The 16030-nt window shown below is 42.9% G+C and overlaps 2 protein-coding genes across 2 annotated transcripts; one reads left to right on the top strand and one right to left on the bottom strand.

The window, feature by feature from the left end:
* LOC117852729 (uncharacterized) lies at positions 1-9793 on the top strand. Its single transcript, XM_034734955.1, has 9 exons — positions 1-289; positions 2610-2849; positions 2922-3137; positions 3236-5735; positions 5874-6008; positions 6113-6195; positions 6319-6482; positions 6573-6684; positions 6773-9793. The coding sequence occupies exons 2-8, from the start codon at positions 2643-2645 to the stop codon at positions 6646-6648; spliced, it is 3381 nt and encodes a 1126-aa protein (XP_034590846.1). The 5' UTR covers positions 1-289; positions 2610-2642; the 3' UTR covers positions 6649-6684; positions 6773-9793.
* Positions 9794-12782: 2989 nt separating this feature from the next.
* Positions 12783-16030, bottom strand: LOC117852730 (uncharacterized). Its single transcript, XM_034734956.1, has 4 exons — positions 15841-16030; positions 15248-15381; positions 13977-14870; positions 12783-13892 (listed from the first exon to the last, which is right to left on the bottom strand). The coding sequence occupies exons 2-4, from the start codon at positions 15347-15349 to the stop codon at positions 12993-12995; spliced, it is 1896 nt and encodes a 631-aa protein (XP_034590847.1). The 5' UTR covers positions 15350-15381; positions 15841-16030; the 3' UTR covers positions 12783-12992.

The following is a 16030-nucleotide window of genomic DNA, read 5'->3' as shown; positions in this document are numbered from 1 at the left end:
CTCTGACCCACACCCAGTTCTCCCCCTCCGCCAACACAGACGAGAGAGAGAAGAGAGGTGGCAGCGAGAGGAGGGACAAAACACTCGCCGCCATTCGCCGCCATCCTCGCGCCGCCGGCGATCCACCCCGCCGGGATCGGCTCCGAGGCTGTTCTACACCGACCCTTCCTCCCCGCCCCAGCGGAGTTCCGGACCGCTGGAGCCGCCTCCGGTCTAGGGTTGGGGTCCCGCTGCTCCACCCCCGCTTCCGGTCCAGGGTTTTGGAGCCGCCGGGTCTCGAATCGCCGAGGTACGTAAACCGGTCTCCACCTCCCCCTGGTTACATGCTTAGTCGCGATGACGGTGCGATGATCGGGAATTTAGGGTTCCGTCGCGAGCTATGTTCGTGCGGTATGCCGTAGGCAAAGCTTGGCTCTTGCGATTTCGCACCGTTTGTGGTTGTTTGTTCGCGGATTGGAGCCTGCTTCCTTCTCGGGCTCGTGTGTGGAAGTAGGGAGGTTGGGAGGCGTTGCCTGCGTAGATCTCTTATTGCGGATTGCAGCTGATTAGCTGGACTTGCTTCCTGTTTACCGTCTTCTCGTGCTTTGCGAGCAGAATTTTTCTTGCCTGCAGGAATGTATGTGTGATTGAGTGGCATGTATGGGATGTTTTAGGGCTTGTAGCGATGTAGTAAGCTAGTGATTCTCCATTTTGTTGATATATTCTCCATTTCGCTTGTTGATGATGCCTAAATCATGCTCTGCGGTGGCCTGCTTGATTGTTAACCATTCTTGATGTTCAGACCACTGTTGATATCCACTCCCACTCGATTTGCTTTCTTGTTTATCTCTTGTCCTGCGCCTGCGCCACTGCTTTGGGCACCTCTTTGTTACGTAGCTGTATGGATGTACTGCTTTTGGGCATCCTTTTGTTTCGTAGCTGTATGGATGTGGCGTTACTACTGCATGGTATTATTTATTGCACGGAGAAGTTTCCTTTGGCGGTTATGGGTGTATCCCGTTTCAGCTTCAGTGATGTTATTCATTAGTATCAATTCTTTTGCTCCTCTTGTATTTGGTTTCCACTGCATGGATTACTTTCTTTAATTTATAATAAGTAGCTAGACAATTTCAGCTTTACTATGTAAGTTGCTAATATCGTTTCACTTTATGTAATGTTTCCACTAAATTAAGCAACATAGTTGGCTAGCTTCGCTACTTGATGACCTGGCATAACTTTTTCCACTGAAAATAGAAAGCACGGTTATCTTTAGTTATATTAATTAATGAAACCCATTACTATAGTTACACTTTTTTCTGCGATATATCGTTTCTGGCTTTCTGCTTAGCTCCGTAATGCAGTTATCTAGTTTTGGTAACCAGTGTTCGTACGGTGTGCTCCATGAGGGCTGGGCATCCCAGACACCTTGCCAAAAGCAGTGAGGATAGAGGATTCTTTTTTTTTTTGGGAGGAGGGGGGGGGGGGTGTCCCGTCGTGTGCTGGTCGGCTAGGGGCACCAAGCAAGGGAGAGTGGAGTCGCTGCTGGAGTGATAGGGAGAGCAACTGTGCTGCTTCGAGCCTGGAGTGGCACTTCATCCAAGCTTATCTGTTGGAAGAGTAGGGATGTTTTGCAGTTTCTGAGATTAGTATTGTGTCGCCTCATAAGAGCCTAGGCGTTTGATCAGGGTAGGTCTCCTTGCCTCACCTTAGGTCCCTAAGAAACTGTTGTTAGCTTAATAATCTGTAATATTTATTATTAGTTATAGTTGACTAGGCCATGCCATCTTATTAATATCTTTGATATACTAGTGATTCTTTGGTTCGCGCATATACTGTTTTATACACTGCCTAATAGCAACTAAACGGGTTAGGTGGCAGATAGGTGCAAGGCAGGAGGTTGCTAGGTATTGGTTTTGTATTGTAAATGTTTACTGATGCGGTGCGCTATCTTTTGCTGCATTTATTAGCTGACATTACGTTTTATGTTGTCCATATCAATTGTATCTCCTTGATTTCTTTCAACTCTGAATGGTAGAGGAACATGTTCTGTATCTATATATCAGTCTACTATTGTGCTTGAACACTGAAGGTTTTTTGGTTGCATGATTTGTAAGCTGACATAACTATGGTGATAAAGCACTTGCCACATGTCACAGCCTGAATTTTTTTCTCTGACCAAAGTACTCTCTTGCCACACTTTTTACGACACATTTCTGTGGTTGTGAATGAAGCAGTCCCATGGAGGGATGTGACCGACAATACATTATTTAGATTCTTTATATGCTGATCCTTTGATCTGTAATAACTGGAAGCAGGATTTCTCCATTTGGTTAGGACTTAAGAAATTCTTTTACTGATCTTTTATTTGGCACTGTATTATACAAGTGTTTGAATAATTTATAAGAAGTGGTGCATTATTAGTTCAATGTTTTGCTTTTTATATGTAATGTGTTTATGCTGTGAGTGTATAGTGACTGCCATGTATTGGTAACTTGCTGTCGTATCATTAAATAGTTTCTTATAGCGAAGTATCCTTTATCGTTTCCTGAATAGTTGACATGCAATTTTTTTTGTTGGATTTCTGTTTTCGGCACTTTGGTCACATTCAGCATGTACATTTATCTGTGCAGGCTTGACACTTGACTGGGCAGAGCATAGCAGCAATGGGTTTTGATAATGAATGTATCTCGAGTATTCAATCCCTTCCTGGTGAATATTTCTGCCCTGTTTGTCGGACACTGATATATCCCAATGAGGCTCTACAAACCCAGTGCACACATCTCTATTGCAAACCCTGCTTGGCATATGTAGTGGCAACCACCAAAGCCTGCCCTTATGATGGCTACTTGGTCACAGAAGCTGATTCCAAGGTATGCATGTACAGTGAGTTCACATATGTGAAGTAGTGGTGCTCCTCTTACAACCTAACTTGCAATATGCAGCCGCTGATGGAATCAAATAAAACCCTTGCTGAGACAATTGGCAAAGTCACAGTCCATTGCCTGTATCATAAGAGTGGCTGCCAATGGCATGGAACGCTATCTGCCTGTATCACGCATGGTACTACTTGTGCATATGGAAACTCCCCTGTTATTTGTAATCGCTGTGGGACACAAATTGTGCATCGTCAAGTGCAAGAACATGCTCAACTCTGCAATGTATGTCCATCATGTCTAAAATAACTTCAAATGCTTGTGAGCTTGTCTAGAACTGTGCTGTTAGTGATAGTTTCTTTTTATCCTTTTGTTATTCGCAGGGTGTACAATCTCAAACTCAACAAACTGATGGTACTCAGGTGCAGCCAGCGGTGGCAACTCAGGCAGTCACCCAAGATCCATCACTTGCCTCAGCAGGATCTGCTGCAGGTACAGCCACAACCCTGCCATCAACTACAGCCACAGTTGTAGCAGATTCTGCATCAGCAACAGGAGGGGGAGCAGCTGGTGCAACCACAGCAAGCACAACATTGCCGCCTTCCTTTTCAGCTACATCTGGTTCTGGTTCACAAACTCCAACAGCTGAGCAATGTTACCAGCAACAGCAGCTCCAATACTCACAGTACTACCACCAGCAGCACCCTGGATGCAACCCTTACGTGCAGCAATACCAACAATATGGCCAGTACCAGCATGTGTATCAGCAATACCCGCAACCTCCATTGCAAGTACCATCCCAAAACATGATGCAAGGATCTGCACAACCTGCTACATATGTCCAGCCTCAAGTGCAGTCCTCCCAGCCACAGTACATGATGCAATCCCAACCCCAAAGCCAGCCCCATCTTCCCCATTTTCAATTACCTGCAGGTCAGTCACAGCCTCATCAATCAATTCAGCCAGCCCCTCAAGTTCCACAGCTGCAACCACAAAGTCAAGTACCTCTCCAACTGTCTGGTCCCCAAGTGCAACCTGCAGCACATACACCAGCTCCTACTCCAGTTGGTAATCAGCAATTTGCTATTACCTCTACTCAGGCAATGACTCCTCAAGTGCAGCCACATGTACGAGCCCAACCTCCACAACAGCAACATGCAAATCTGCAAGCTTTACCTCCACAGCAAAATCTTCAACCTCAGATGCAGCTAAACACTCAAACCCAGCCTGAAATTCCACAAGCGCAGCAGCAATCTTACCCGCAACCTCAGGCCTATGCTCAGCAAACACATCATATGCATCCACAGAATGCTTCATATCCACAGCAGCAGATACCACATGGAGCTCTATTGCAACAACCTGTACACACATCTCGCCAAGAAGCACCTGTTTCGCAGCATCCTGCACCGATGCGTCCTCCAGTGCCAGGCCAACAGCCAGCTATGCTGCCTCCTCAGGGAATTCAGCAGACAACACAAAATCAACAACATATTGGGTACCATGCTCAGTGGCCACCAATGCAACCCAACATCGCTTTCCAGGCGCCACAGCAAGGATTGCCTCCGCAATCATCTGTCTCCTCACAATCAGTTCAACCATACCAGCAAGGAACACCCTTACCACAACAACTGGTGCTTTCCCAACCTGGTCAGCCTTATACACAACAGCATATTCCTGGTAATACTGGACATGTTCAAACTTCATCTGTCGGACCTGCGAGTCACCTTGCACCGCCTCAGCAATTTCAACATCAACAGCCAACAATGCTTAGAACTCAGTCACCTGCTGTTGGTCAACCTTTTGGGCAGGGTTCTTTAGATCTGGAAACACGTGGTTCAAAATCAGGGAAGTCAGAAAATACAAGCAGTGCTGCTGATAATACTGCTGTTAGTGAAAATAAAAATAATGGTGCTGTATCAACTGCCATGAGACCTACGACGTTGCAGTCATTGGGTGATGAAAACATGAACAGCAAACAGAATGGTTTTGGTGGTGTTAGAAAAGATGCAGTGCAAACTGGTTTTGCATCACACGGTGTAGATGGTTCAATTGGGAGGGGTGGAATTGCTGACCGGGTAGGCAATTCGCATGGTCCAGTTATACAGGGAGGCAAAGACCATAAGGCTTCAGATGCATCTACTAATCATGAGAAAGGAAGACCATTTCAGCAGATATCACAGCAAAATGCAGGACAGGGCTCCTATGTGCCCCCAGGCATGGGACCACAACATCCAACTGGACCGGATAGATTGCTTCCTCAGCATATGATGCATCCTGGTCATAAGCATGGTTTCTCTGAAAATAACCGGCCTCCGTTGCAGCAACCATATGGTTTGTTTCATTCTGGAATGACACCAAGGCCATTTGGAGAGAACCAGATTCAGATGCCAACGTCACAGCCTGGGAGTGTTGGTATGATTCGGCCAGAGCCACACATGGTTGCTCCATTACCTGGTCATCATGATGCAATGTTGCCTCCTTTTGTCGAACATTTGGGCCATCCACCTGTAAGTGGAAGGGCTTTCCATGAAGAGGGGTTCAACAGCTCAGGAGAACATCTCAGGTCACATGCAGCATATCCTGGTAGACATGATAATGTGAAAGACAGACTGAAGCAATTTCCAGGGCCAGCGCATCTGGATGGTCAGGGCATCCCAAGTGGTCCTAGACCTTTTGAGAGCGCTTTAGGTAGACCTGATGGTTTCCTTGATTCAATACCAGGAAGGCCTCCATTTCCAAACCAGAGAAGTCCGTTTCCTGTAGGCTTGCATGATGATTTTTCAAGGAAGCCAAATGCTACTGCCGGTCACCCTGATTTTCTTTCACATGGTGCAGAATTTGATCATCATAGAGCTGATGGAATGCCCATTTTCAGAAACCCAGGTATGGATTTTGAAATGATATGCATAACTTATGCTTGATTTAGTAACTGAACTTGTGGAAGACTTGAATGGCAGCAGATCTTTTGGTTCATGAATGATATGCCAATGATGTCCTCTATTAAATTTGAATGGTTTACAGGTCCATTTGCTCAAGGGATGAGTGGTGGTTCTCATGGTCCTCCCCATAAAGTCCAGCTTGGCTCTGGTAACCTTCCTGGAAATTTACAACATTCTTTTGGGGGTCCGGAGTACCCTCCAACTCGTTTTAACCCTGGTGATTCTTTCCTTCCTCTAGTCTACATGTTTTTGGTTGGGTGTGGAGAACCCTATCAACATGGCCATTGCATTTAACTGAACCTTCTAGCCACCATTTTGCAGGTCACATGCATCCAGGTGATCCTAATCTTGTTGCTGACTATGCTCAGCATGGATTTCCCAAAGAATTAGCACACTTTGGTTTGGTGGGTCATTAGTGCTAGTGCATGAATTTATTCTTTATGTTACAATTCACTATCACTTTCCATTTGTTTATTGCTGATTATGTATTAGTTGACAGCTAAGCTGTTATTTGTTGTTCTGTATAGGGTGGACCCTTGAGAAATGGGAATGTTGGTTGGTGCCGAATATGCATGTTTAACTGTGGGAGTGCAGAGAACCTGGATCTGCATGTACAGACAAGGGAACATCAGCAATGTGCGATGGACATTGTCCTGAAAATGAAGCAAGATGTTGCAAAGAGGCAAAAGCTGTGAGATAGTTTTTTTTAACTAATCTGATTTTGAGTGTCCAAAGTTAAGCATCTCCCTGCTTATACACTCTGGATTCACCTCTTACTCAGGAGTTATGGCGGCCCCAAGTCATTCCACAACAAAAAGGTAGCTGGGAAAGGACACTTTCGTGGAAATAGGCGTTAGGTGTTAGCTGGTTCAGCCCTTGATGTGATTTTGAAGGTGAGTCGAGGTGGTTCCATTGTGATCCACAAGTACAACCATTTTGCCCCTATGGTTCAGTTGGTTACTTCCATTTTTTTTTTGCCAGGTTGCTACTGAATACTGATGCTTATGGACGTTTCAAAGGCAATTGAGAATTGAGATCTCTTCAGACTTCTTGTTCATGCAGTTCAGCACATGTGAAGTGGAACTTGTAATGGTCCCAAACTTTTGTTGCCATGTTGATCTGCAGAGTTCACATGCCTTTATGGTTCCTGTAGTTACCTTTTTGGATGTTGTGGAAATTCTTAAATTGCTAGTACCGTTTAATCTGCTATATATGATAATATATGACTCCTGTGTCTTTCAACTAGGTCCATGTTTCGTATATGGCAACCTCATTCTAGTACACCACACTGAAGCTTTTGCAAAAAAGACTCATTATTTGATTGTTTTTTGGATGGGCATAAAAATGGTAAATTTTCATTGGAAACTTTTGATAAGGGGCTAATGGAAAAATGTTTCTGGTACTTCCAGTGCATAGAATAACTAGTTTTGCTTATAGATTAGATCCCAAAACCTTAATTGTATACTTCTAAGGATTGATGCTGTATAATCTTTAATGAATACTTATCATGGAATCAGCAATGCTGTAATCCAAAAAGGAGGACAAAATCTGCTGCATTCCTGATTAAAACGTGGATTAGAGCTATTGACATGTCTATCTCATTGCAAAACAACAACATAGCTGCCCCAAGTAACAAAGTCCATCTCATTGAAATTGGTACTCTTTTTTTTGCCTGTGATGGCATCCCTTAATGTTAACGAGAGGATTAGAAGGGTGGAAGAAAACACAAATATGAAGAGGTTTGAGCTGGGAGTTGTAGCTTGAACGGTGCCGTGAGATGGGATGTGAGCATGTAGGAAGATAGAATAGATGGTGTCTAGTTGAAATGGGATTCAGAACCAAAGGATGCATGTGTGGGTTGTGCTGTAATGTTCTAAAAAGAAGAGAAAAGATAGAAGAAAAATGTTTGGTTCTCATATGAATACTGATGCCTGAATCATGTAGGCAGAGCTTGTTGATACCAATACTGGAGTTGTACTTGTTCACTAGAGTTAGTGATGGTTTGAGTATCATAGGTTTGGGGTTCAGAATAGGATCTCACTAGAACCCTATGGACACTAATTGCTGTAGATGAATCACTTCAGTTTTACTTAGGTTTGTAATTCACTACAGCTGGACGCATGGCTTATTCAGTTATGTTTGATGTGATTGTTCACATGTGATATATTTTGGCTGCTGGTGGCCTCTTTTTGTAGATGCGTTTCTTCCAAGGTGATCATTAAATCATTTGTCTTTTGCTGTTTGTTTGTAAAGGAGAAACTGGAAAGTGTAGGATAATTTCCAGCCGAGGGCTCTTCTGTCATACTTGCATGCTTTCCTAATGATGGTTTCGATGACATGCTTTCCTAACGATGGTAACTTGGTAAGGATGACATGCTTTGATAATGATGGTAAGGAAAGATACGTATTGAGCTTTTGTTACAATGCACTTTGAACTTTTTTTTATCAGAGTTTTCCCATATAGATTATGGCTGAAGTACTTAAGCTAGTCTATCATCTGTCAATCGCTTGCACACTAATGATTGCACTTATGTACTTGTGTGAGGCCATCATGAACTGCTATGCTTGTATGATTTGTAGGAAACAACATGAGATATAACTGATTGTGTGGATACATGCTCATTCCGTGTAAGGAGTGACATTAGGACTTTCCTAGACTTATTTAATGAGATTGCCGATTGGTTCTAGTGTGTCCCATCCCAGTGTAACATTTTGACCACTTTCCAGCCTTTAGTTAGTTTGCCTGGTAGTGTTGCCCATAGAAGATCCGCCACCCACCCACCCACCCACACACACACACAAAAGTTGCTTGGGAATATTTCTCCCAAAATTGGGCTGCTTGGGATTAAACTTATAAATTTTCTTCACCTGCTCGTGGATTTTATCCACTACTCAAATAGGTAGCCCGCTTGTGCAGCTTCTTTGACCTACTCTACTGTGATTTTTGATAGAAGTGTAATCAGACTTTAAGGTTATTTAGCAAGATGATTGTATTGCTCAGAGCAACTGAACACCTTTACTTCTACTCTATACTACACTTGATTGTAGCTGTTATTAGTTTGGATATCATTAAGCTATTGAGAAGGACCCACTCTTTCCCTTTCGCTGCATGCATAATTTGGTGATCAGCTGCTTGCAAATGATTTGGCCAGAGATTTACTCCCTCTGTTCGGCATATTTTCCCTTGCACAAAGACCAAGAAATCATTAAGATGACTACACTACCCCTCGTTACTTTCTGGAAAGACTGATAAGTTGTGTGGTTGGTTACCATGATAACTTAGCAATTGGCATGCCAAACTCTGGATTCATTGGTTTTGTAATTTCGGGGTCACCAATGTTTTGGTATAATTTTCGAAACCTGGCTGGCTCAAGTTCCTTCTGGTTTATGCCCTGATTTGGACCCAAAGACTTGTCTGTTAGAAATTTGTATTTTGAAGCTGTTGCACATTTGATCTTTTAGGTATAGACTGGTGGTAAATTTTTAGGAGGTTTAGAGGCATGAGTTGGAGGGCACACACTATCCACCTGTTTGGTCACAATGCAGCTGGATTTTCGTGAACCTGGTTCCCTCCATTTGCCACTAGTGTTAACAGTAAAAGGAAAATGAATGAACTTTGTTGTATCAATCGGTTCATTGCTACAAAACTATTCTGCAGGACAATATATTTTTTGTTCGTATTTGGCATAATAATACAGCTCTATTTTGCTTTTGCATCTATCTTGTTTTGTGTTACTTCTTTGGGATTCTTGTAGCAACTCAACTGATGATGGATGTGCCTGGGTGTCCACTACGTTCGTTCCAACTGCCTGCGCCTTTGCTCATTTTCCGCCTGCATCCGAAGTTTTTGACTCCACTGCACGTCTTATCCCTGATTTTTGAGTTCTTAAATGTAAAACGTCCGTGTTCCTTACTAATTAATACAGACACTGATGTAAACATTTTTTTTGTAATTTATTAAAATTTTCTTTCCAATGACAATGATGCGTGCCTATTAATTCATGTACCCCTCCAATGTAAATTGATATTCTTGTAATATATTCCTAAAAATTTCCAAGTGTAGTGTAAATGTATTCCCATGCTCGTTTTAGTGGGTGTGCGCCTACTAATTAATGCACCGACCGATTCAAAGAAATTCTTGTAATCTATTCTGAAAAAATACTGAAGAAGGTTGTAACGTAACGTAAGTGTGTGCCTACTAATTAATGCAACTGCCGATGTAAGTACTCTCTTCGTTTACGTGTGATATGACTTACATGCTCTTCTAGATTACACTTTGATACATTATATTGTTTATAGTTATAAATTTATAATTATTGAAGAATATATTTGCTCTTCTAAATTACACTTTGATACATTATATTGTTTATAGTTATAAATTTATAATTATTGAAGAATATATTTGATTATAAAATCTAACCATATCAAATTTATATTATAAAAATAAAAAATGTTGGCTAAATTATTGGTTAAAAATGGTAAAATTTGAATCTTGTTTGCACCTTGTAAAAATGAACGGAGGGAGGGAGTAATTTCTTGTAATACACTCCTACTGGGAAAGCTAACTAATGTTCGAGTCTTCAAGAGCTCCTAGCATTTTTTAAGTTTTGCAGTGTTTAACTACATTCGTGTAACAAATTTAGAATGACTTGTTTTGTCTTTTTGGAACGGAGGGAATATTAATTTTGACGCAATGTGAGTATTAATTTCGACGCGATGTGGTGCCACTTTTGTCCGAAACAGAGCTGAGTGTAGTGCATTGGGCTTACCGTAAAATGCCAGAAACTGTTGATATGTGCATGATTATTTACTGCTGGCATGCTATGCTTTTGCCCAACACCATTAGTGAGACCGAGCTTGAATGGACTTTATAACATTGGACCCTTTTAACAGAAACTTAATTAGTTGAGACGAAGTTAAATAATGGGGTATAGTTTTATAAAAACATATAATAGGGTATAGTTTGACATCCAGCACACAAACACTATGAAATTACGGATTGTCGGAGCTTAATGATAAGAAGCCACATAAGTCTATAACAACATAGCTTTATCGTTAACTGAACTACTCAAGTAGCCAACATAGTATGGGAAAGAGATGAGATGGGATGGGATATAGTGTCCCATACCCAATCACCCATGCCCATGTTTGGTATTGAATGTGATAGGGATAGCGAATATTTTAGTTTGCTATAATACCCTTGTTCATGAACCAATCAGGAAACAAAATTCTCATGTTAGTTACATATCAACTTTTTTGAAGTATTGATTCATGAACACATAGATACCATAGAACATTAGAACCTGTACATACTTATTCAAACCAAAATTTCCACTCTTCCTACAAATGACCAGGCCGACAGCAAAATGGAGTTCATACATTGGTGAACCACACAAGAGGGCACTAGAGGTGCACTATTTATTTAGCACTTTGAAGTACTTGTCGAATAAGCTCATGTTTGATTCAACTTTGCTTCGTTCCAACCAAATTATAAGAGCAGCCTTCACAATGGAACATGATTAAATTTTTCTAGCACATCAAACAATTGATCCCTCCTTTCAGCATCCTGGTTTTGAGCCTCAAGTTCTTTGGCAAATGCAATCTGGATAGCATTCGCGATAGCTGTATTATTTGCTGCTTCAACATCCACAAGAGTTTTGAGTGATTTTGCTACACTTGAAAACTTCAAAGCAAATGCATCATCATCAGATAACATCCTCCTGCGACCAGCTATAGATTTGCCCCAGGTTGATGGGTTGTTACCCTCGCATCACTGTTGAAAATTAGAGTCGACAGAACTTCCAGTTCGGTGGGGTTGGTTCAGTCACATTTGCGGAAGAATGTTCTTCATGCACTTCAAATTGATTCCCAGGGCCTTCAGTCTTGGCTCTTTTGCTAAATCACTAGTTCAATTTTGTTACTTCAGTCCAGTCAAGGAAGAAGAAACATTTCAATTTGCGTGGAGCCGAAAAACGATAAATGTCTATATTTTTCTTAGATTCCATACCTTATATTGCCTCGATTCTCAAGGTAATGTGGAATTGGAGGGATCTCAGCCCAGAGCTTGTCACCATGAGGAAACCACCTGCGCAACAACACATGAAGCAGGCATCACCTTTTTTTTTCTTTTGGAGCAAGGAGCATAAATCGCTCTCATTGTCTCGTCACATTAAGCAGCATCAAATTTGAAACACAAAAAGAATCAAAATAGTATAATACCATTACTGGAGTTGCCAATGGATGTAAGGTTGAGCTTTTCACCCATCAGAGTTGCAGTCACGTGATCTGCAGATGTGTCCATAAGACCATAACAGATCCTCGCACTCACCTTTCCTAGTTGGGAACATCCCTGTCCATTTCGCAATCCAAATGAAAGATGACATCATCCGAAACCTTGCATCCAAAGAAAGTATGCAGATCATGGCTGGGTGACAGTTTGACAGCAGCGTGATGTGTATTAACATGCAAAACCGATATGTCATCCTTATGGAAGTTAAAGGTCAATATCACTTAACTAGTAGTATGGAAACATTAAAAGAAAAAACACAAAGAAACCTGAAAGTACTGACATGAAGACCTAGTGGTCCCATCGGAAGCATAGTTTATTGAAAAGATGAGCCATGGTTAAATGCTTCTGATCTTTCTGCAGGGAATAAGAAGCAACCCTGTAAGAACAGCATAATACAACAATTGTGCAGAGATGTGGTCACAATCCAAGTAGAAAATAACTCTGTACTGCTCAATTTCAGTGACACTAAGAATACGTTATAATATACAGCTGATACATGACACTGTTGAATCTTCCGGTTGCCTCCTAGTGCCTCTGAAATCTGAATAGTGTGATTTTATGCCAGGTTCTTCACGTGGTTGCTGAAGCAGTTGGTCATCCACACCACATCAAGAATCCCTGCATAATCTGTCCGAACACCAAAGCGTCAGAAATTTCAAGGACAAATTTTTTGGGGGAAAGTTTCCGGGGGCAAGTTCAGCATGAAGTTTACAGATTATCAGTTACTATTGTAAAGCAAATATTTTGAGACTACTTGCAAAATTGTTTGAACATTTGAAATGCTTGGCACTGCAAGAATTGATACAGAATCATACAATTGACCCAAATCAAAGGCAGAAGACTTGGAACACCAAGAAATTTTACAGCTTCAGGCCAATGTGTACATCTACTAGAAAAAAAATGCAGTCTCTACTAGAGAAACACCATTTTGAATGAGCTGACACTCTGACTGTAGAGTCCACCATTCTTCTGGAGCTGTTTTCTACAAAACACAGAATGGCGTAGCTGAAATTGGTATGATCTTTGTAGTAAGAATGTGCTTTTAACAGCCTTCAATCTTTTGGATGGAAATTCTCTGGCCTTCGGGATCTTGGCAGCATCTATACCACCGCTGCCTAGCGCGTTCGTCATCTGAAGAAAACTGGAACGTGTTCGACCATTCATTGCATGTCCATTACTTTCTTCAAAACTTTGAAGCTTGTTACTTTCTGATATTTGCATGTTACTACTGTCATCTGAATGATCTGAATCGTCACTCGCATGGCAACCGTTGGAGGAACCATTTGCCTGTTTGGCGTTCTCTATCAAACCAACAGCTTTCCATGCATCAGCAATGAGACCGTAGGTGGTTTGCTTCGGCTTGACACCAGTCTCCTGCATCATCTGAAGGACTTCCTCAGCTTTCCATGGTTGCTTCTGTTCACTGTAACCCCAGATCAGAGTCTCAAATGTCCTGAGATTGGGATGGACGCCTGATTTGCACATCTTTTCATAGACTCTCATGGCACTATCCATGTCGGCCACGCTGCACCACCCGCTGATGACAGTCGTGAAGGTGACGACATTTGGGCGGACACCAAGCTGGCTCATTTGCAGCAGGAGCTCTTCTGCTTTCTCAGGCTGCTGAGCACGGACGTATCCTTTGGCAAGAATACTGTACACCTGAGGATCTGGTTCGATTCCTGCCTCGATCATCTTGTCAAACACCTTCATGCATTTGGCCATGTGGCCTAGCGAGCTGAATGTGTTCAACTGGTGACTGTAGGTGACAATGTCAGGCTTGATGCCAAACTGCTCCATCAGCCTAAGGATCTGCATCACATCAACACAAGATTAAACAATTCATTCTCCTGGCATGTACATGAACAGAAGTGGAATGTTTTGTCCTGAACTCACATTATTGACTGCAGCCATGTCATTTGCATCGAGAAAGCCCTTGAGCAACGTGTTGAAGATAACGACGTTAGGGATGACTCCTGCGTCCTTCATTTGCCGGACGCACCGGAGTGCCTCCTCCAACCTGCCCTCCCGGCAATAACCACCAATGATTATGCCCCATGTTCGCTCGCTGGTGCGCACTCTAGTCTGAATCTCCACAATGAGCTCTTCTGCTCTCCATGTCTCGTCATTATTGGCATATGCGCTGGCTATGGTATTGTAGGTGATAATATCGGGCTCAAGACCACTCGCTCGCATCTTTCCCACAATGCTCCAGGCCTCCTCAACATTTCTCTGGTCACACCAGGCCTTCACAAGAATGTTGTATGTTGTTAAGTTAGGCCTGACTGACTCTTCAACGCCCATCATGTCGAAGACACGCTGTGATTCTTCTGGTTTGCCTACAATGCCATATCCTTTTATTAGTGTATTGAAGGTGCTTGTTGTTGGGTGGCAGCCAGAATGCTTCATTTTCCAGAACGTGTTTATTGCTTCACCCATCCGCTTTGCCTCGACAAATGCATTGATCAAGGCATTGAAAAATATGGAGTCTGGCCTCAATCCAGCTAGCTCAACTTGAGCGAGAAGTGATGGAATCGACTCGAACATCCTCTGGTTTGTCAGGGCAGTCAGTAGAGTTGTGTATGTGACCAGCGAAGGCTTGTGTCCCTCATCCACCAGGTGCTTGAATACAGAGTGTGCTTGGTAAGGCTTCTTTGAGTTGATCAGAGCACGCATTTGTCTTGTCCGGTTAATGACCGATTGGCAAGAATGCCCTTTTGCACATGTTGTGCACAGCTGCTGGTTTTGGCCTTTTGATGGTTGTAAAGCGCCATTGTGTTCCTGCTTCTCCTGAAACACAAGGAATATTTTCTTGTAACTGGAAATAAGTAGGGAGAGAACAGTAGGAAGGCCATCCTCGAGCGATATGGATTTGATATGCTGATTGTGTTTCCATATTTATTTAAACCCCAAGACCAAGTAAGGAACCAAACTTCTGATACACAACAGAATTGTCTTCTATGTATTATGCAAAGAAAAACTTGCGGCATATCAACATAGTCGGAAAACTTATTGCTACATGCAACTACATACTGCAGTAAGTTAATTCAGCGCGTATAGCTTTGGAAAATGTTTTTTCCCCTTTCAAACGTTAGGCAGAGGAACAATGCAGTGCGATGACATGGACAGCTAGCGATGACTAAAAAACTGTGCTTTTGGATGCTTACTTTGTCATGTGGTCCATTATTCATCCCGTCTCCATTGATTCTTGCCTTTCCGGTGCTCGTCAAAGTGGAGGTCAGTGTCAGCTGTACTCCGTTCTCTACCATGATACCATGCTGGTAGAAGACCGCTCTTCAGCCTGGTCCGTGATGCAGATTTCAGATTCAGTAACTTAAAAGAAATGCAATTAACCAGGATATGCTGTGGTACAAAAAAATTCTGTCTGCAGTCTGCCCAACATACTGTGGTTAGTGCACTAAAGATGCATGGAGCACAAGTAGGGAACCACACTTAGACAGCAGACTATGCTCCAAACATTGACTTGGTATAGTGCTCAGATGCAGAGCTGAAAAGTATCTGACATAACTGAAGATCTTGCATCACACTACACATGGACTAGGATATTACAAGAAGTAGCACGTCAGGAAATGAGGAAAGAGCATGGATTCACTAGAACATAGCGTCGGCATGAACCGTACGCGCAGCGTGAGAACTGGACGGCGAGACGAGGGCTCGCACAGCGAAACAGCAGGAAGGCGTAAGAGTTGTTGATCCGAGCAAGCAAAGCAGCCAGACAGACACAGCTCGTCGTCCTTACCGAGGGAGGGGCGGAAGAGGGAAGCAGCGCAGGGCCGGACGGGCCTCCACGGCAGTCCAGTCCAGCTCAGTACAGGTGCCCGGGCGGTGGGGAGCAACGGGAGGAGGATGGAGGAGGGAGCGACGTGGAGCTTGCGGCGGCGGGGAAGATGACTGGCTGAGGATGGAGGGAGAGGGAGTGCTTTGCTGGC

The sequence above is a fragment of the Setaria viridis genome, chromosome 4 (assembly GCF_005286985.2).
Source record: "Setaria viridis chromosome 4, Setaria_viridis_v4.0, whole genome shotgun sequence".
In the NCBI taxonomy this organism is placed as follows: Eukaryota; Viridiplantae; Streptophyta; class Magnoliopsida; order Poales; family Poaceae; genus Setaria; species Setaria viridis.
Note: the sequence above shows the minus strand (reverse complement) of the source record. Positions and strands in the feature narration are given on the sequence as shown.